General features: G+C 32.2%; 3 protein-coding genes across 3 annotated transcripts; 2 read left to right on the top strand and 1 right to left on the bottom strand.

Moving 5' to 3' along the window:
* The first annotated feature begins 260 nt into the window (after positions 1 to 260).
* On the top strand, positions 261 to 2472 carry Gbeta76c (guanine nucleotide-binding protein subunit beta-2). Its single transcript, XM_072902515.1, has 7 exons — positions 261 to 279; positions 354 to 462; positions 561 to 706; positions 1061 to 1360; positions 1445 to 1646; positions 1760 to 1976; positions 2170 to 2472. The coding sequence occupies exons 2-7, from the start codon at positions 394 to 396 to the stop codon at positions 2274 to 2276; spliced, it is 1041 nt and encodes a 346-aa protein (XP_072758616.1). The 5' UTR covers positions 261 to 279; positions 354 to 393; the 3' UTR covers positions 2277 to 2472.
* A 537-nt stretch (positions 2473 to 3009) lies between these two features.
* Positions 3010 to 10568, bottom strand: Neurl4 (neuralized E3 ubiquitin protein ligase 4). The gene is made up of 13 exons (XM_072902502.1): positions 10236 to 10568; positions 9663 to 9878; positions 9132 to 9578; positions 8768 to 8968; positions 8455 to 8680; positions 8270 to 8369; positions 8009 to 8185; positions 7579 to 7887; positions 7299 to 7492; positions 6929 to 7218; positions 4332 to 6841; positions 4088 to 4240; positions 3010 to 3994 (listed from the first exon to the last, which is right to left on the bottom strand). Exons 1-13 carry the CDS (start codon positions 10383 to 10385, stop codon positions 3799 to 3801), a joined length of 5169 nt encoding a protein of 1722 aa, XP_072758603.1. The 5' UTR covers positions 10386 to 10568; the 3' UTR covers positions 3010 to 3798.
* A 3419-nt stretch (positions 10569 to 13987) lies between these two features.
* Positions 13988 to 20044, top strand: LOC140671168 (retinaldehyde-binding protein 1). Its single transcript, XM_072902318.1, has 5 exons — positions 13988 to 14234; positions 18493 to 18833; positions 19160 to 19288; positions 19507 to 19741; positions 19952 to 20044. Exons 1-5 carry the CDS (start codon positions 14111 to 14113, stop codon positions 19981 to 19983), a joined length of 861 nt encoding a protein of 286 aa, XP_072758419.1. The 5' UTR covers positions 13988 to 14110; the 3' UTR covers positions 19984 to 20044.
* The last annotated feature ends 3163 nt before the right edge of the window (positions 20045 to 23207 follow it).

Genomic DNA, 23207 nt, shown 5'->3' with positions numbered 1-23207 from the left:
TTAACTATCTCTAATCAACTTTCTTGATAAAAATATGTCTGCGTTTTATGCAATATTCTTGTCTGTTTCATATCCTCTACTCTGAGAAATGTCTACTTTTCAAAGTATATATTTTAAAATAAAATATGTGTATATATGTTTGCTTCGATAAGTATCACTATCTATGTAGGTAATTAAATTATGCGAACGAGCCGAGCTTTAATGCCCAACAAATCGAATTAACCAACAACTTAATACAATTACTGGGGCAGCAGGGTGGACGATCCTGAGGCTTCCTCTGTATGTTGTTGAAAATTGTTAGACAGTTTTCGTATGTCGATCGTCAGTGACGTTTAGGTTTCTTTTGCTTCTAGGTACGTTGGTGAAAAACGTGTCGAATATAAAAACATAAAAATGGGCAAAGAAGACGCAGAAACTATAGCTCTAAAAAAAGAGCTGGAGGATCTCATTAACAAGTGCAAGGTTTAAGCATTTTATAATGTTTTATCGCGATTATAATTTATAGTATATATAAACGTTATAAAACTTTCTGATAATTTTGTCTTTATTTGCTTCATCAGGAAGAGCAAAAGAAGCAGCAGGATACAACGTTGGAAGAAGCATGTAACGGAGTGGCAGATGCTCCGAGAATTAAATTGTCGACTAAAAAGTTGCTGAAGGGACATATCAATAAAGTTAACTCGGTCCATTACAGCGGCGATAATCGGTTAGTTCTAATCAGTAAATCGAGCTTTAAACAATCTATAATTCATCGCATATTCTAATATATGATATACGATATATTAATTTTTTTTATTTTTTCAAACGTTTTTTTGTATATTACACAAAGCATAAAATTATAAATAGAATTGTTTCAAATTTTACCGTCAATTACATAGATTATCTAAAGCAGAATTAACGATCCCTCATTTACGAGCCGCAAATGCGCTTTTTAATACTTTTACTTTTATTATAATGCACTAATAAAGCTCTAAATTTTATCATACCTTGAAAATTTTCTATAAATCGTCAATATTGCGAGTATCATTGATGATCTAAATTGATCTACGTTTTCGTGTAGGCATTGCGTGACTGGTTCATTGGATGGGAAATTAATCATCTGGGATTCATGGAGCGGTAACAAGGTACAAGTCATCCCGTTGCGATCAGCCTGGGTGATGTCGGTGGCTTTCGCGCAATCCGGAAACTTTGTCGCGTGCGGCGGTATGGACAATATGTGCACCGTCTATGATGTGAACAATCGCGACGCTACGGGATCTGCCAAGATCGTAAGGGAGCTACTGGGTTACGAGGGATTCTTGTCGTCCTGCAGATTTCTCGATGATAGAAAACTCGTCACTGGATCTGGCGACATGAAAATGTATCTGATTAAATAACGATAAGGATAGATAGACAATATTTCGTGTAATTATACAAATAATGCATATCTGATGTATATCTCTAGTTGCATATGGGACCTAGAAGCCAACAAGAAGACATCAGACTTCGAGGCTCACGCAGGTGACGTGGTGAGCATTAGCTTGTCTCCTGACGGCAATACTTACGTTACCGGCTCGGTCGACAAAACTTGCAAACTGTGGGATCTACGAGAGGAAAAGGCCAAGCAGACGTTCTTCGGTCATGATGCTGATGTAAACTCCGTATGCGTAAGTGCTTTCAGGATTCATGTACAAGATATTTCAAATTACAGGTTGGAAATTTGTTAAGTTTGCTCTCTATTGTGTATTCTTGCCCAGTTGTCGCTTTTTTATTCATTCAGTATCACCCTTCCGGACAAGGTTGCGTAACAGCATCCGAGGACAAGACAGCGAGACTGTGGGATTTCAGATCCGATCAGCAGTTGGCCACCTTCAAGCCGCCGAACTCGAATCCCGGATTCACATCATGCGGCTTGTCTCTAAGCGGCAGATTCATATTTTGCGGCAGTGACGATAATTCCATTCACATATGGGATATGCTGAAGAACCACCATAATGGTAATCTATGGAACCTTGTACCTGTGAAGATCTGTATTTTTATAATAATGGAAAATAATTATATTAATAAAATATATTCGCGTATAGAAGATTCATAGATTCATCGATTTCGTTGCGTTCTTGTATCAATCACATTTTGATTTTTCAAGTTTTTCTCTTTGACGACTTTAAAAACTCTTCTTCTTATTTCAAGGTATTTTGTCGGGTCACGAGAACAGAGTGACATCACTCAGCGTCGCTGGCAACGGGATGGCAGTGGCCAGTTGCTCCTGGGATCAGAATGTTCGAATTTGGGTGTGAATGTAGAATGTGATTTATGTGATTATATGTAAAAGTGATCGATGAAAAATCACCGGAAGAAATATATTACTAAAAATATATTGATGTTAAAAGCAGATCGATTCTTCTTGCACAAAACCTGCACAGCAATCCTAGTTCAATTAAGCTCTTATCGATATAACTTACTTTTTTCATGTATAATGAATTCGATTGGATGCACTAGTGTATACTAGTGCATATTAAAAATTATCGTATTCAAATTTACAATATAAGTAATTAAAACATTAAGATAATTATAAAGCGTATGAATTATTATCATTATTTGTATTGAACAATAATATAACAGCTCTTAGTATTATTTTATTTTTTTAGTTATTTATATCAATGTAAATTTGTATGATAATCTTTGTGTGCACTAGTGCGCACTGGTAAAATCCAACCGAATTCAGTATTAGTATACAATTATGTCATAATTAATATCTTGATTTTTGTTAAATTGCGTTCGCAACTTGCATGCATTGTTAAACTAAATGTTACAAAATATAAATTTCTTCAAAATATTGATTCTCGGTCCATTTTACATGTCGGAAATAAATCTCCATTTCATAAACAATTACATTAACATTATTTTTCTTATCAGCAGTGTAGCTTACGAATGTATAATCGTGCGTGAGTGATGCTTGGTAAATTTTAAAATAAATTTTCTTGTCATCCTTAAAAATGGAAATATTTAATTAATTCGTAAGCCACACATTTGGTTGTAGCAATGCGAGTTGCATTTGCATCGTTTATTTCTATAACATGGACATATTACACGATTCGTTTTTCCTATCGATGTTGCAGAAGAGTGCGTTAAAAAAATTGCATTGCGTGTGTTTTAAGATTTACTTACTAATGCAATACAATAGGGATTTGGTATATCGATTAGGCGTGAAGCGATCGACGTCAAAAATACTTGTGTTCTCTTCGACGAATCTGGTCATCGTCGTGATGATATCATATACTTCATTCATGCTATTTGTTCTCGTGAGCATCAACCTAGGCCAGTCTAGCGACAAATATATGAGACGCGTGTGTTAAAAGGTTTAAAACTTATGTAAGATCCTTTATCGTGCGTCACAAAATTGCCATAGCTATCCAGCGAATTCGTAGAGAACTTTTCCTATTCAAAGCTCGAATTGGATTCTACATGTATATTCTATATATAAATAAACAAATTTAAACTCTATTACACTCAATTTATCTGTACACAATAAACGTTGCAACGTTAAAGGAGATGCTCTAAAACCTCGATTAATCTTTACTATGTGAATTATGATGACACAATTCTTAAATGGCTGCACGAGAAGAACTTACGCGGTGTCTAACATAAATATACGACGCGATTTCGACGGATTTGAAACATTGATCACAAGGCTGTCTCTCAACATGGTCGGCACATCGTACGTATGTACAATCATTTCACTAACAGTCCGTTATAGTCTCGATATAGATCCATGTGATACTTATAAGTCCATACAAACACTTTCGAGACGGATATAGATTAGAATCCGTCTAGATGAACGAGCAGAGCGACGATTACTGTAGCTCCAGCTTCTTTGGTGGCCCATTTGCTGGATTCACAATGCAAATCAGTGCTATCTTTGTCACCGGGACTGATCGTATACGAGCCTGGTCTTACTAGCAATTGGAACGCGGTAGACACGTTCAGTTTTTTATTCGATTGCATATCGATATATCTATGTACAAGATTGAAAAGATTAAATTATATTTTAGTAAATTTATAATATAAAAAAGTGCACGTCTCTCTTTATATAAAACAAGTTACTCACGGATATTTTCTAGTAAATTCGTCAGACGCAGCGTATTTGATGCTGGGCGAGAATGATACTTGCAAGTTCTGATCCTCGCTTTTTATACCCGCTGTCAAGTTGCTCACGTCTAATTGTTCTTTGGTCATAAGCTCTCCTCTATCTAGAATCAATCTATACATGCGCCGTATATAAGTTATAATATGATAAACAATATAATCGAAAAGAGATAAAAAAAATCTTGTTCCGAGATTATTCGTATTACCTTATCGCATCTAGTCGTATGCCGTAAAACGCAACGTGCCACTTGTCTGTCGTGCTCTGTGGAATCTGATTGGCATTAATACTTTGCTTCAACGGGAACCTGGCCCAGCCGACCGGTATCGCAAACTCTGCAGGCGGTTCTCCCTTTTTACAGATCGCGTTATCGCCATCCACTTTGTAACACGCGTTACAATAACACAGTATCTCGTCGGTGGAGAAGAATTCGTCCGGTAAAACAAGTGACTTCTTTAGCTGCATGCATGCCTTTAAATAATCGCATTTCCTCGACGACGCGACGACAGTAGATCCAAGTGGAGTGGACGGCAACGACGACGGCATCAATGATATCGAAGACGCGTCCCGTGTTTGGTTGACCATCATGTTCTGGCTCGGCAGTATGTTCCCGTTGAAGATTGAATTGTCGCGGATTGACGCGGTGTTATCTCGACTCGTATAGGACCGTGGCTCGTGGAAGCCGGAACAAACGTTATTAGGAAGATCCGATAGATTGTTCTGCTGCGCACTACTATTAACAACTTGACTATTGGACGCTATACTTTCGTTAATCGCATTGTTGGCGTTCGTCGCTGTGATCGCAGCGTTCAGGCTGGTCATGTTACTGGCGCTCGCGACCATACCTTTCTGTATATTAATATTAGTCGCATTGTTTATCTCAACATTTGTACACTCGTTTCTAATGCTTAAGACATTCACAAGCGCGCGATTCCCTGTCGAATCGAGATTAGACTCGCTCGAGTTGTTTTCGGACTGATTGTTCAACGGTGTTTGTCCCGTATTATCCAAGTATGCCTTATTCTTGGCGCTTCGCGCATCGTTACTTAACTCTGAACACGAGTCTGAATTGTTGCTGTCGACACTCGCAGCTTTGTTTGCCATGCTATTGTTCGCCAGATTCGTGTTGTCGAAAGATGAATATTCAGCTTCGAGATTGCCGTCCCTGGTGCTCGAACCGCATTGACTTGGCACACTTGGGGACGTCGATGACGGCGAGAGATCCGAAGAAGTAGTCGCCATCGCATTCTCTTTCTCGTGACATTCCAGATCTGCTTTCTCACGTGAATTCTCCACGTCTTCTGCTTCCACGTTTGTGCATTCAATAGGAGTAACGAGTGTATTGTCGAGAGCCACGAGCGTATTGTCGAGGGTGACGTTTGTGTAAGTGGACTCCTCGTTGACGCCTGCGATGGATACCTGTTCGCACTGACCGTACAGATCAATCACAGCGAAGACGTACGGCGGCAAATCAGTCGCGGCTATACCCTGATCAACGCCATTAATGAATAAATGCAATCGATTATCTTCGTCGATCAGCAAACCCACAATAGAGTTGCATTGAAGATTTTCCAAGCCAGCACCGTACTTTGTTTTCACCCTCGTGCCGTTGTGAAATATCCAATCGCTGCAGATGATCCACGAATGCCTTTTAAAACCAAGTGCCGTCAATGGGAAACTTGTCTGCTTTTCCGGCGTTATACAGGAAACGCCGCAGAGGATATTCGATACCCAACGTTCATTTAGTTTCTCTATCTTCACTTGGAATGGCTTGCCCTTTATTAACGGTCGATTGGACATTACTACACCCTGATTGTAACTGGCCACTCGCCTGGCGATCGTCTTTGTTTCCAATTGAATGTTTCTTCCGTGATTCTCATGGAATTCGTAGTTCCAATTTCCGTCACCACCAGTTACACCGACGATGGCGGGTTGCGTTGGCGTAAGTGTCACCTCATTTATTAATTTGCCCTCGGATACATCTATGGATGTATCCATTCCCGCATCGTTTCTCGGCGGCATTGGGTCCAGCAGGAGCTCCAACGAATCTTGCAATCTCAGGCTGGCATTAGGAGATATCACGGGATTTTGCTGCTTGCTGCTGGTGATGTTCACGGCCACAGTGCTACCAAAGAGCTCAATTACCGCATACACTATCTCCGGTACATCAGACGCCGCTATACCCATGTCCTCTCCATTCATGTAGAACTTGAGGTTGCCTTCGGGTGTGCGTTTCACACCGATCTTGTCGCTTACTCGTAACCAATCCAGACTCGTGCAATAATTAGAGGTGAGCGCAAAACCCATGTGCCTCACCTCGTTACCTGTTAGATACCAAGCATCACTAGGTATGGACGTCATACCAGGCACAAGGTTCATCGATGTCAACCAGTTCCCCGTCTCGTTACTCAGGATACCTATTCTCAAACAACCGCTCCATTCATGCGCTACTTCTTGAATCGCAATTTCGAACAACTCGTTATTTTCCAGCGGTGCATCACTCAACAGCACAGCGTTATTGTATTCTCTGCATCTGGTTGCCACCGTTCTATCACTATTTAGTTGTATGTTCAGTCCGACCGACTCGTGAAACTTGTGGAGAATTTCCGTTTGTGCCTGAGGTTGGATCACCGAAGTCGGTTGTTGACTAATACTATTTTCCGACGGTAAATATTGTTGTGTCAGCGGATCTCTGCGTTCAGGCAATACAATCGTTACCTGAAATAAATCACTTTGAATTAATTGCGCTGAAAAACGCGATTGTTATCATTATAACATAATGCATAGAGCGAGTATTTGTTGTACCTGTGCGCATTGTCCATACAGATCGATTACTGGATAAACGTTTGATGGTAGACCGGTACAAGCAGTACCTTGATCTACTCCATCCAAAAAGTAATGCAAGGAAGAATCCGAGCACCGCATCATTCCGATCCGATTGCCTTCCACTAATTTATCTAAATCGCAAGAGTAATTATTGCGCAACGTAACTCCGTCCCGCATCACCGTCGATCCTGAGAGCATCCACGTGTCGTGATCGATATCTGTCATCGTAGATGGGAATTCTAATTCATCGGGTCTTATCACAGTAACACCTGTAATTTGAAGACATCGAGAGATTATACGAACAACTTTCTCTTATTATGTTTAGATATACAATTGGAATAGCAATTACCTGCTTCTATAGCACCGGACCATCTAGCAACCATTTTATCTATCGTTACTTCGAACATTTCACCGTCACGTAATGCGCGATTAGCAATTACAATAGCTTCGTTAAATTCACCCAGAGCTCGCGGTCTGGACGCTGTTAAACCATTATTTGTGATCCTCGCATTTTTACCATGTACATGATGAAACCTTAGATCGCTGTCAACAGATTCACACAATCATCTACATTTGACGACATAATATCGATAAATCTATAAATCTGTATCTCTGTCGGATAATCGCACCTGTACAACGTTGTGTTGCTAAAACTGGAATTGTTTGTTGTCGGACTGTAAAAGTCCACGTTATCAACTATGGTAGCTTGAGCGGCCTGCCCATAGAGATCAATTACCCCGTAAATCCTTTCGGGTACATTCATCGCGGCTACACCCTGATCCGCGCCATTCACGTAAAAATGTAACGTCGAGTTATCCTTTCTCATCACACCCACGCGATCACCAATCTGCAGACGGTCCAGATTCTGACCATATTGATCTATCATTGTGGTACCGTTGTGCATCACGCCATTGCCCGTCATCATCCATGTGCCGGATCTGCAAGCGATATGAGCCACCTTCGAGCAATAACATAAACAGGTAAACAACTTACCGCGATCTTTTTAGTTCTTCGTGGTTTGTAAGATCGCTTAAAATCGATGTTCACGTCTTTACCTACCTAACATTCGTCATGGTAAAGGGAAATTCCAACTCCGTTGGGGAATGCGTAGTAACTCCTATCTCAATAGAACCAGCCCATTTTGTAACGATTTTATCTAATCTAACTTCAAACAGTTCATTGGGTTTTAATGGTCTTGAAGTTAATACCACTCCGTTATTGAAATCATCTATGGCGCTGCGAATAATTAATATCCATTGTTAAAAAAGAATTATAGATGCAAATTTATTGGACGAATAATAAATATATCTTTTCACTTACTTAGGTCTATGTGCTGTACGTCCATTGTTGATTACATCAGCATGTGTGCCACAACAGGAATGAAACATTAGTCTATCGGGTAATTCTTCTTCTCCAACTTCTGCAAAGTTTATTAGATTAAAAATATCAATATTAATTGTTTACTTTCCACTTTTATGGAAATTTGATATCTGCATATTATTTACCTTCACTTTCCAGACCCTGTAATTGCAATGTGTTTCTTCTTGTAACTAGATTTTGTTCTTCCCTTTCATCACGATCGACGATGGTTACTTTTACAGTCATTCCATAGAGATCTATTACACCCCACACACCTGTTGGTATTTTAGCAGCGATACCTTGATCCAAACCATTTATTAAATAATGGAGATCTCCGTTACTCTGCCTAATCATTCCTACACGGTCTCCTTCCTAAAAAAAAAAAAAAATTATGCACAATATATTTAATGCAAAAGGAAAAGACAATAGATTTAATATATAAATCTGATCTTATCTTACTCTCAATTCATCCAAGTTGAATTCTCCGTATTCTCGTTGTGTGCCTTTACCGTTCGTTAAAATACCACAGCCAGACATCATTGTTGTACCAGAGCGCATATTAGTCATTGTCGCTGGGAATTCTAGTGCTGTAGGACTATGAGTCGTAACACCAACTTCTATGCTCCCTGACCATTTGTAAACTAGCCTATCTATTCGTATCTACAATAATTTCATAATTTATAAAGTAAAAAAAAAAGTAATAAATAATTCTAACATAAAATAATAATTGCAAGAATTGCCAGAAAAAAATTAATTATTTTACAATTATTTACATAAGAGCTTTTATAACTTTATGAATTTATATATATCTTTGGATGCTTACTTCGAATAGTTCGTTATCTCGTAGTGGCCTATGTGTCATTACAACACCATTGTTAAACTCATCGAGTGGTCTCCGCCTTTCGGCAGTTCTGGCATTATTGGACAGCTTTACTAACGTCCCGACTCTTTCATGAAACTTCAATCTATCCTCTCTTATTGCGGCAGGGGTAGGATTTTTGGGTAAGTTAACATTTACATTGACATTTAAATTAACATTTAAGTTAGCGACTAGATTTGTTGTTGAGGTACTGGAACTTTCCCCCATAACATAATCATTATTAATCTCGACTTCGTTTTTCGGTATGTTACACAAAGTGGCAAGTCTGGGATGTGCTATGCTGACTTGTACACAATCACCATACATATCTACAACGGCAAAAATACGCTCCGGAATGTTGCTGACAGCAACGCCTTGCGAAACACCATTGACGTAGAATACCAGCTCATGCTATAATTACAAACAGAAAATTACAATTAATTACTACCTAGAGTATAACTAAGAGAAATCATAGACTAATGAGTTACAAATTACATTGGATGTCCGAATTACTCCTAAAGTATTTCCTTCCTCCAGATCATTAAGATCCGTTCCATACATATCGACAATTCGATCTCCATTGTGAACAATGCCGCAGCCAGTCATAATCCAAGATCCATGGCGAAGGTTTATGGCACAGGATGGTATTTCCAATGTCTCTGGATCACATTCTGTCACTCCAATTTCTATACTGCCACTCCATGATATCATCTGTACAATTTTTAAAATGTACATCAGTTTTCGCAAGATTAACATATATATAATAAACACAAATTCAACATTTTCATAAAATACATATTATTAAATATTTTAAATCAAATTAAACATTTCAAAGACGCGAGCACTTGATGAGAAAAATAAAATACACAGGACGTTTCTACCTATCGACAAGCACTAAACACCGCACCACGTGCACGAGACAGATTCTATACTCCACAATTATTCCGCGGTAGGATTGCTGCAGAGATGGTGCACTGTGTCGCAAGGATGTAAATACACATGGGCGCGAGCCGTTTCTCAGAAAAAGTTGTTTATGTGTGGGGTGCGCGCGCGCGCGCGCGCACGTACCTTCTTGTCGATGGTGACTTCGAACAGCTCGTCATCCTGGAGCGGCTCGGCGCTGAACACCAGGCCGTAATTGTACTCGGAGAAATTGCGCGTGGCGGTGCAATTGTTGTTGCTGAGGGTGACACGGTGGCCGCATCGCCGGTGGAACATGTCGAACCCCCAAGTCTCTTCACCGTGTCACGTCGCGTCGCGTCGCGTCGCGCCGTCGTACCCTACGGACCCCGCACCCCGCAGTCGGCGCGGTCGACGAACGTGCCAGCACCAACGCGCCGCCGCGTCGCGACACATCGCTGCCCTTCTCGCCCTGCTCCGCACGCTCCACACGCTCAACTCTCTCTCGCTCTCCTCGCGGTCGGCGGTCGGCGGTCGATCTGAAATACAAATGAGAGAATTGCGTGCAAAATGAATGAGACAGAGCGGGAAGATAAAATGCGAAAAATAAGGAAAGAAAATATGTATGTATTATATATTAAAATAATGCAAGGAAATATCACCTTCCACTTCTCTCGTCGTTTTACGTTATATTACACGTTTCTTGTGAATGTAAAATGAAATAATAAAATCGTTTTATTCGGCCTTTAATCTCTCTTTCTCCCAGAGCTTTTCTCTTACTATCTATATATTTTCTCTATCACTCCTTTCTCTCGTATTTATTTAAATTCTCAAGTGTTAGCGAAATATGGAATTTTGATTCGCGCGCACATACAAGTGGACCAGTTGAGTACAATTGAATTTTTTTTCTCACTGTTACGTCATCCAAAGCTGTGTTCTGAAATTCACTGCCAACACTGAAAATCTATAACACTGGGAGCGAATTTCGGAACACAGCCTTACTACTGCAAAGCTTGACCAATCAGGACTTCTCCCGCCTTTTAACCCGATTGGTTCGTGGCCACGTTCGGGATACAATGACTTTTTCCTCTTTCTTGAAAACGGCGCGTATAATCCAATAATATCCACAAAGCCATCTATTACCTCGTCGGTGGCAAAGGTAAGCTAATAAATTGTATGTAAGTATATATAATTGAATGAGTATATGTAACAGTATTATATATATATATATATATATATATATATATATATATATATATATATATATATATATATATATTAATGTAGAACTTTCAGATTTGTGTCAAATATTGTTCGATTTGTTTTATATTTTTCATAAATTTTTATTAATTATTAAAATTTTCCTCCTTTCTTTCTTAATAATTTTATTTTGTTTCACAAACTGTCAGAACCATAGACTTCTATACATTATACATTTATATTATATTGTAATGTTTTATTATTATTATGTATTTCTGAAACAAAATAAAGTTAATAAAAATAAAATTATTGAGGACAAGACAAGAGGAAAATTTTTATAATTAATTAAAATTTATGGATGTTATAAAAAAAAGTCGAACATTATTTGATATGAGTAAATATTTTAAATTAATATTTATCATATATGTATCTTTTGCAATTTCTTAGATCATCGATAAATTTACATAATAAGATTTATTATCATTAAGTATATTTACAATCGAATATAACATATGTGTATGATAGTCTTATATTAAAACTCGATAAGTGTGCTATAAGTGATAAGGATGTAACACCAAGAGAGGAATGCGAGAACATATATTTTGAGTTATTTGGAGTTTAACACGCACAACCTGCGAAGACACAAGTAATTATTTGATGTTCTCTTTAAATCTTTTATAAAGGATTTTTTTTATAAAGTAAAAAAAAGTTACGAATTTTATTAAGCTTCTTAGATTGGTGCGCTACTTAACGAACTTTGTTATCATTTTTTTTTATCTTTACAAATTAATTTGTCTATGCTTTTCATCTCGCTTTTTAACGTTAGTGAATTAATTGCGATCGACTATTATACGATAAAAGACGTCAAAAGATGATTGTTCCCGAAGAGAGTTCTTTGTGTAAATCAAAGTCTCAAGTCTTTCGCTTTTATCTTCGTGATTAATCCATTCATCTTATCCATCATATTCATCAGTTTTTTTTTTAGTACATTGAATCATTTCTAATAAACAAAATCGATTGCTTGCCTTGATCAAATATTACATGATAAAAAATAAAAAAATATGTCTTTCTGAAAAAGAATCTTTCCCCTATGCACAAAATTTCGACTTTTATTATTATTATTATTATTATTAAATGAAGTTTCTGATTTTTCGTGAATATTTAAGGTTTATTTTATATATTAGTTTTTTTTAATACACTTTAATATATTTTCTATACTTTTTAATGATTATATGAAAAAGAATTTTTAGAAATAAACTTATCCGTAATTTAAATGATAAAGGAATATATATATATTTATGTTTCTTTTTAAAATTTTAATTCACTTACAGTTCTATTTCTAATTTTATTTATTTATTTATTTATTTATTTTTTGAGAGATCATAAATAAATTTTTGGAAAATGCTGTGAAAAGATATTTGTGCGAAATATACGTTTAAAATTTTTAATTAAGATTACAAATGATCAAGACTAAATCTATATGACTCATATCTCTTCATTAATGTACTATTCTATAATCATGAAATACTTTTTTTCCTAAAAAACAGTCCCGCTGAACAGCTGCATCAATTCTACGAACTATTAATCTTTCTTTTAATGCGTTGGATGTACAGTTCTTTTGAAGTGTTCAATCTGTCTCTCACATTTGCGTACACTTTTATTTCTGAACTAAAAATGACTGATATTGACATATGTATTTCTCATTGAAAATATATAGTCTAAATTTTTCGCTATTTTATTCTTGGCTCAGAATGTAATTATTTAAGAGCAAAAGTCGAAGTCAAAATTATCAGGATTATTTTGCATGTTTCTTTTAAGTATTTCTATAATGAATCTGTCTATTTTTGACAGATTATTAAGAAAATATCTAAAAAATTTAGTATGCAATAACTATACGCGCAACAAATTGATTAGAATGTCGTCGTCTTTAATTTCTCTACAGATGTTCTCGTAATTGAATTACTTTCAATGTATTGTATACTATCCATAAATTTGTTTCATAAAATCCTTTCTATTTTATATTTTTTATTTTTTACCATTAAAATAACATCTGTTTTGTACGGAGCATGAAAGCATATTATCTGCTTCTTAATGGTTGTTCGAAGATATTCTTGAACGGACTTCAAAATACACAGACACACAAAAAGTTGATGTTATGAAAATTGATATTCTAAGTAGAAGACAAGAGTCCAACAACTACTCTCCAATAAAAAAACATCAAGTATCAAGTGATCGATGTATGTAAGTTCACGCTTATTTCTTTCTGCGCGCCGTTTTCTATAAAATAGAACTTTGTAAATTTTTCGATCTTACTTTAAAATATATATTTCAAAAATATTTTTAAAAAATTAGACTTTAAAAAATTGCAAGGCTAATTGATTTGTTTTACCTTCTTAAAGATAAGAAACCTTCTTTAATCAAAAAATAGACTCTAAGCACAAAGAGATTTATAAGATCTGCGATTTATGCGTGTGTCGACGAAGGCCGCACACACGATTGTCAATAGAATAGCTTACTAGTGAAATTCGGAAAAGGGAGAAAATTTTTCCGAAACGTTGCATTTTGAAGGGATAGTTTCGATACGATTTAGAAAAATAGGTATTCAATTCTCAAATTTTCTCCACACATATGAGAAATCGGAGAACCAATGCCCGCTGATAGATACCACTTGGACTTTGAACGGTCAAAGATCGCCTTCGCGCAAGAGGTGCTCTTGTTCTCATCGTGGTGCATCAGATGAATCTCGGTTGTCCTGACAGAAGAAACGCTTACTCGGCTCAGTCAGTTAGTTCAAAGATTGCTGTGAACGAAACAAGATTAGTGAGAAGATAGAAAAACCGAAGATGTCTTTCGCTTTATTAAAGAATCCACCCGGGCCCGAAGCTAGAGCTCTGGCCGAGAAAGAACTTAGGGAAACCGAAGAAAATGTGAAGAACGGTATCGAGAATTTGAGGAAATTAATCGAAGGTAAATATTAGTAAATATATATATATATCTCGCGTCTTTCAAAGTTTTTTATTAATTTTAAACTATAGAAAGATTAACTATAGAGAGATTTGAGTATCCTTAATAAAAGTTTATAAAATGTTATACACCCTATTTTTCGCGATATTTTTTTTAAATGTTGAAAAATTATTCAGTTTTTTTCGGTGTGCTACTGTATTTTATGATCTTGAAAAGATATATGCATATTCGTTCTATTATATATTATTATAAAATTACCTATGCCTAGGGGATGAATTTTAAGAAGATATACTGTTCTCTCTAATTTTCTCTCTTTCTTTTTCTTTCTCTCTCTTCTATATTATTCACTATTTACTATTTTATTATTTTAATTTTTAATTATATATATATATATGTATATTTTGTTGTAGGATAAGAAAATTAGCTGTGAATCAAATGTTAGTTATATTGTATTATTTGTTCATATATATAATTTTTATTGTTTGTTAAATAATACCAATGTTATCAAATTATTGAATGGATATATAGATACTTGTACATAGATAAAGTATACTTTATCTATCTATATATTGATAAGTAATCAGGTGCAAGAAGTAAATGAAAATAACATTCTTTCGAAATTCATTTTAAAAACTGTAGCATTAAATAGTACATAAAGAGTCTTTTATGGTATAAAGTTATAATATTAAATTTGATGGAAAATTATAATTATAAATAGTTTAATGTTAAATTAAATGTTTGTGGTTGTTCGTTTCCCAGTTAACCATATAACAATGTTTTAACTTTACAATGTTTTAGCAAAATACAAACGCTTTGTTGTGTATACACATGTTATATTTAAAATGCGTAAGAAAATAGAAAACTAAAATGCATAATATTTGTTTAAATTTTAGCAATCTAATAATTAGTAATTTTGTTAAAAATGATATTTAAGAAATGATAAAGCATTTTGAGAACTAATTCATAACTACTATTCAGGGTCCAATATGTTGTGCATTATTTATTATTTTATAAAAAAATATAAAACAGTTATTAAATTGAACAAAGTCATCTGTTAAATAAAGGTAAATAAAGGTTCTTTTTATTAATTAATTATACTTGTTAAATATTTTGATCTTCGGCATCCTTTCAAACAAAAATATAAAATTTCATTTCATGTGTTTATTTTATCTTATAATGCAGTGATATAAGTGTAATTAAAATAATCTCTTAATATTCTAAAAATATGCAGTGGCGGATATTTTTGTCACGTAATAGTGGCATAAATGAACGTTAGTTAATATTATTTTTGTACTTTTCATTTTTATTAAATACCTATGTAGTTTTAGAATTTTTAATAATATATACAAAAAAAGAACTCTGCACGATGCTTGAAGTTTTAATGATAAATTTCCTGATATAACTTTATAGTCGATTTTGTTTTTTCACAAAAATGTTATAGTTTTTAAATTTTAAAAAATGTGATAAAAATGAATATCCTTAGTGTTATAAATTGTAAAATTAACATAAATTATATATAATTTATCTAAAACTCTGCTTTAAAACAACAAATATACTATCATGAAGTTTATCTTATGAACTTTGAGACTTATTTGAGATATACAAATATCACATTACTTTAAGACTCGGTTAATGCTTTTTTTTTGGCAAGAGATGAAATTCGAATTGGTCTAGATTTAACATAATAAGAATTCTCTCATTACGCATTATAAAAAATTAAAATGAATCAACTTACATTTATATATGAAAAGCGATACGTTATCTCGAAGATTATAGAATTTAGCGCAATGACTCGAACTTGTACTTCTACACTGAAAAATGAATGAATATTAAACGTTGCTTTATTTCTTTTCTGATATTAATCAGTCGCTTAATATTGTCGTAAATGCCAAGGTTATCGGATTTTTTTCCACTATAATAAGTATTATTAATAAGTCTAATTATAACTAATAATTAAAAAGTATAAGTATAATAAATTCATAATTAAAATATATATATATATATATCAAGTAAATAATATTTTCGATATGATAAATATTATTTTCGCACCAATAAAATCAATTTTGAAGGATATACTCTAAAAATTAATTTATATATAAAGATTTACTCGTAACAATAAATAATAAAATAATAATAATTATATCATGTATAAATATTTCCGAGTTTTTTCTTAAGTAATCTGAAGCTTTGAACAAAACGAACCGGTTCGACAGCATATTGTTGAATCAATGCATTGAAAAATAATAAATCAAGGTCGTTTAGAAGATAAAGCGCTCTATGTGACATTCTAAAAAATAACATTCCAGAAAAATAAATCAAATTTGATTTATTTTTTCCGAAATTAAGACAAAAGTTTAAAACTTCCAAAGTTCTAACTATCATGATCAATTTTTAAACTGGCTACTTCAAACCACCAAGTGAATTTCAACTCTTCTGATTTCGAGCGTTGAAATGTTTTGACATTATCTAAAATCGATAAAATAAAATTAATACTTTTTAAAAATAATTTATTTTTATTTATTATAATTAGTAATATCTTGATAATATAATTAATTAATTAAATAATATAATTAATTAATTATCTATAATGATAAAATGCATTATTTTACAAATATAAAGTATAAACATAAAGTAGAACAAAAAATATACAAGCTAGACTAGTTGATTGATATATGTGTGTAACATATTTTATATCATAAAATATGATCAGAATATTTCTTCAGACAGAAATATTTGTTTGCCATAAGTACCTTATATACATGCAAAACGCAAGAATAAAAAAATCAACGATAACGAGGATCGATCCGACGAGTCGAGTGCACCTTGACCCTCGTACACGATAAAGTACAGAGAAGATATACACGTGATATCAAATATTAAGTATCAAGTAAATATCGAACGTAGTCTTAAAAACTTTTAGAACTTTCGACAATAAATTATCTACTTGAGGATGCTTGACACTTGGCTATTCGGTTTCACACAACATAGGGCAAGTTTTTTAATTCATCGACTGATGAATCGCATGATGCGTAAATACAACACATGCTGCATTTGCGCATCATGCGATTGATCAATTGATGAATTAAAAAACTCGCCTATCTCAAGATTATAGAACGAAAGTCCAAAATGCAGAACATTTTAGCGCGTGATATATATGTACATACTTATTACGAGATAAATTTAAAAAAAATATAAATAATCACCCGATAAGCAAATATCATTAAGTTTTGCGAGTAATTAAATAACCTTATCTTTGTCGCTATGCGAATATATATATCGTGGTCTGCATTTTTGTCGAGCACGTATTTATCATTCTTGGACGTTCTACGAATCATTTTTGGTCGTCCGTCATTCATTTCCGTCGCCAGGTATTGTGCAATTGTTGTTGCGTTATACGCGCGGCATGCGCATCTATTTTGTTTGAAGTAGAATAAAAAATAGTGACATTCGCAATTTCCTTAATAAGAAGTCACGAGAGGATTTCTTCAAGAATAGAAAATCGTAACCTCGCACGCGAAATTGGCTTAAAGCGATTTGTCAACGTTTGCGATTTGTCAAGACGACCGCAGAATTGACAAAAGAATGATATATATACATATACCTATGTGTGATTATAATTAATGAATCTTGTATTTTTATAAAAGTCTTGCTTAATGAGCTGCGAAACTTAATCTATTCTTTTGAATAGTTAAAAAAATCATTTAAAAAAATCTATACATTATAACTTTTGTTGCTTATGATGACCATAAATCATGATGATGACACATTATTAACGACGTACCTTGATCAAGTAGCATAATTCGATAACAGATGACAGAACGTTACAAAGTCCGATGATTCTTCCACATTAGAAGAATGATCAGCTGGCACAGTGAATCATTATTGGAAAAATATGTATACTTATGATTATTCATGTTGTTCACGTGCACAACAGATCACGTTCAAACAACATTAACATAAATATTTATAGTAATGTATCAAGTAGATTGTATGTACTTCGAATGCTTTATTAGTAGCTGATTTTTATTTTTTTTTTTTTTTTTCCAAAAAGCAAAAATATATACACAAATGACTCTTTTCAATTTGTAATTCAAAATTAATAAAATCAAGAATCTTACAAGTTAATTTTACAATATTAAAATATAGATTGAAAAATCTAAATCTGATTTTATAAACAAAAATAATAAAGAAGTTTTATATTAAATATGCAAATTTTGGTGATTATTTATATGTCAATGTGAAAAATGTTCTTTTATTCCAGAGGATAAAACACTTCACTACTGTACCGACGATGACTTTCTCTTGATCTTCCTGCGACCATGTAAATTTTACGCGCAAAGTGCGTACGAACTCATGAAACGCATCGCGGATTTTAGACATAAAAATGCAGTCCTGTTCTATGATCTGATGCCGAGCGATGAAAGAGATGCCATCGTCAATTCTAGCGTCATCAATGTTTTAAAAGGCACAGATCATAAAAATCGTAGGGTGATGATAGTTCAATCTGGTAAAACTTGGGACCCGTCTAAAGTCACGAGCGATCAAATTTTGAGAATGTTTTATCTAGTTCATCTAATGGCCCTACAAGAACCAGAGACACAGGTATATATTAATAAATATTCGATAAACCAAAATCCAAACAGTGATAATAACGCTGTTTGTATTACAATTAAGCTTCAACAATAAAACATATAATCTTGAATCGGATGCAAACATGAGCGAGGCGTGATTACACTTTAGTCAGTTGAAAAGTGACTTGATATGAATAATCCAAACGTCAATAAGAAAAAATATACCTAATCTTTTTTTTTCCTCATTCCGAAATTAAATACGTTGTTAATATTTTTAATCAATTTTTTTATAATTATTTTGTCGAGCGTCTATCTTTTGTCGGGTCACAGATATTACGTGTATTTTTTTTTTTTTAGATATTTGGAACCGTTGTCATAATGGACTTCGATGGTCTCGCCATGAAACAAGTTAAAGGAATGCCACCGAGCTTTAGCATAAAACTCCTCAATTTCATTCAAGACGCAATGCCATTGCGTTTAAAGGAGGTATAATAATATTAATTCTTAATCATATTAATAATATTAATAAAATTACTTCTGTATAAAAAATCTTACTCTTATATTTAGTGTGGATTAAGTCTAACATCGATAAATTTAACTGTTACCTGTCTTTATTTTTCACACGCGGTATAACTCTTATTTTCGATTCATCAATTCCTGTTACATAAATATCTAAGTATTTTATTTAATCGACTTTGTTTCAGATTCATTTCGTAAAACAGCCGTTTCTGTTTAACATGGTATGGACAATGTTTAAGCCATTCACTAGGGAGAAGCTGAGGAAACGCATGTTCTTTCATGGTACCAATATGTCTTCGCTTCATAATCACATTCCTGCAAGCCACTTGCCAAAAAATTATGGCGGTGAACTACCGGAAATGGATTACACCAGTGCCGATTGGTATCCAACAATGATAAGTGCCGAAGATAAAATCCAAGGTGAAAATGATGAGAAAATATATTTATTTGAATTATTAAATAATTCATAATTACAAATAATAAATAATAATTAAATAATTCCTAAATTATTTAATTATTAATAGATAAAATTTATTTTAATAAAAATATATTGTATATTCCGATATCTCTTCGTTAATGTAAGAAAAATATGCGACTATAGGAAATTTATATTCTTTTTTTCTTTTACAGAGTGGAATACGTACGGCTATACCAAAAAATAAGCTAAATTTTCATCAGAAAATAATATTTTTGTATAATAAGATAGAAAAAATAAATCCCAAATAGTCATCCTAATATAATATTATTATACAATTTTTTAACCTTCGGAAGATGTTATAATATATTACACGAGGCATATATTTTTGTAAGCTAACATTTATTAAATGCGTATATTTTATATATAGTGATAATTTATAGAAACATGTCGACATACTAATATAAAAATAATAATTCAGGATTAACTGGTTAGTATTATTATATTTCATGAAGTGAATTAAATGCTCATTTTATGAATAGGAAAATTGAAAGAGATATAAAATATTAAGATTTAAAAGTGAATTTTGTTTGCTACTTAAAAAGAAATACCGAATATATATAGAGAATTTCATATCAAAAGATAAATTACAATACATAAGATTTTTTAAATAAAAATATATTGTATATTCGTGCAATTTGCAGGTTAACAATCCTGTTATAAAAATAAGTTTTTCAAAAGAATTAATTATTATATTCAGAGAAAATTAATTCATTGATTAATAAATTCAAAGTTTTTTCTAGTTAAAGTACATTAGCGCACATATTAGTTATAGTATATATCATACATCACTTTATAAATAATGTAAACATTACTATGTAATATAATTATAACGCAATATTAATGCTTCTGCATTAATATCAATTATTCATAAAAGGGACTTATGACATGCGATTTTTACCAATCTTTTTTTTCTTTCAAAATAAAATTATTAAATCATATTATTGTACTATAACTATAAGTGCAAGAAGCGCTTAAATGTTACGAAAATATATATTATATGATCGTTAAGTATAAAAATGCTGAATGGAATTAAGGGGATACTGAAGCTGTTCCATATAATACTAAAATCTAATCTAACTTAACATAACAATATATTTGCTTACTATAAAAATTACAATTTATACACATAAAATAAAATAAGTTTCCATTCTAAGGATTGCATGAAAGAATATTTGTGAACTTTTAGAAATGAGTTTAGAAGCCTAGATAAAAAACATTTTGTTGCAGAAAATGTTTTTTATCTAGGCTTCTAAACTCATTTCTAAAAGTTCACAAATATTCTTTCATGCAATCCTTAGAATGGAAACTTATTTTATTTTATGTGTATAAATTGTAATTTTTATAGTAAGCAAATATATTGTTATGTTAAGTTAGATTAGATTTTAGTATTATATGGAACAGCTTCAGCATCTCCAGTACTTTATTAATATATATGTATATATAATATCTTAATATATATTATAATCGTATACATATGTTATATAGTCATATATGCATTTATATTTTTTGAAAATATTATATTTTTTAAAATATTTCTCAAAATCTGAACTACTTACTTTATTATTGAGATTTACCAATAAAATTAAAGAACACTTTATTAACGTAAAAAAAACTCAACTATATGTAATAATAATGTATTATTTCCCAGGAAAAAGTATTTTTATGTAGTAAAATAGAAAAAATAAATTACAATCAAAGAGTTGGGCATTATTATAATAAATTTTTTTAAAAATAAAAGTTTGAATGATTTTATTCTCAAACTCTCTTTTAACCAAATAAAAATATGATCAAATTCAAATATAAAATATAGAGAAAAATAATCTCTATAAGTAAATAATATAAATGAATAATGTATTTTTAATTTAGAAATTTGATCAAATTATGAATAGAATGGACAAAAAGAGAAAAAAATATTTACTTACATTAAATTAATCTTATAAATAATGTAAGCAATTTTTAAAATAAAAAAAAACAATAATTATTAATATAATATTTAATTATTTGTTTTTGGAAAAACTGACTTGAAGCATGACTCTAAATTTTATCTGATAATTTATTTGCTTTTGGTTTAATCATGATCACAAATAACTGCTGATTTTTTTGGCATAAAAAGTTTCATTTCATACAAATAATCTTACGATTCATTGATAAACTACTTTGATTTTCATTTGATTCAATTTCAGGAATTTCAGAAATATTCATTTTTACTAAAAACATAAAGTTATTTTAAAAATGCGTACTTACTTTTATTATGAAAATTATTTATGATAAAAGAATAAATGTATTTTATAACATAGATCCTAGAATTTACCAAATAAAAATAATCCTAACTTACACTCAATATTTAACACATCACTGTTAGACTAATTAGAATGATAAAGAACAATTACTTAATAAAAAAATGAACATATATAATTACCTTGATATATTTATAAATCTGTAATCATGAAATTAATAAATTATTTGAGTTGTTTGCTATCGATAATTGTAAAAAATAATTGCAAGAAATACAAACATCTCAATCAGTGTATTCAAATATCAAAAACTATAACAACCAATTGTTGTCTAAATCATTACTTTATGTTTCATATATCGATCTTACAAGTCTCGAGACATATCCGGCTTTTTAATAAGAGTATTGAAAGCATCTCACAAGATATAAAAAAATTATTAACATTTTAGCACCAATATCAATATTGCAAAATCATTATTTTTCATATAATATTTTGTAAAAATTTGACCTTGTACTTCTTATTGAGCGATCACATAAATGTGAAAAAATTAATTAAAGTTAATAATAAATAATTTTAAAGTATTAATATAAAAATATTAATTAATATAAAAATATTTTATTATGGAGAGCTATATTAAATTACAAATGTGAATATGTTTTATATACGTTATATTATACGATAATTTTGAATAAATTGAGAAAATAAAAAAGGAGCATTTTATCTATTTTAGAATAAATATAAATAATAATTAATTGATATTTATAGTATTAATTACTTATCACATGTCTTTATAGGTTACCAGATGCTCTTCCAGATCTCCTTTTCTTTTCTTGTTTATTCTTTGCTGTTTACTCATGGCGCACTCATGATTTACTGACGAAGACATGATTATGTCTAGTCATACATAACGATCGCGAAATATTTTAAGTGGCACTCCCGTTAATAATTATACAAGATACTCATTTTATTATATCGTAAAAAAATAGTACGAAAAATATACAATTCCCTCGACGTTTATACGAAGCAAAAATCACGCGCTACTCAATTACAACACTGTTTTTAATATGCATATATATATATATATATATATATAGGAGAAAGGCGGGACACTTAAGTAAAACGCATAAAATAATATATATTCAACAGATATTAATTAAATTACTCTTTTGCAAAA

The sequence above is a fragment of the Anoplolepis gracilipes genome, chromosome 11 (assembly GCF_047496725.1).
Source record: "Anoplolepis gracilipes chromosome 11, ASM4749672v1, whole genome shotgun sequence".
NCBI classification, from domain to species: domain Eukaryota; kingdom Metazoa; phylum Arthropoda; class Insecta; order Hymenoptera; family Formicidae; genus Anoplolepis; species Anoplolepis gracilipes.
The sequence above is the reverse complement of the archived record's forward strand: the minus strand, read 5'-3'. Positions and strand labels throughout refer to the sequence as shown.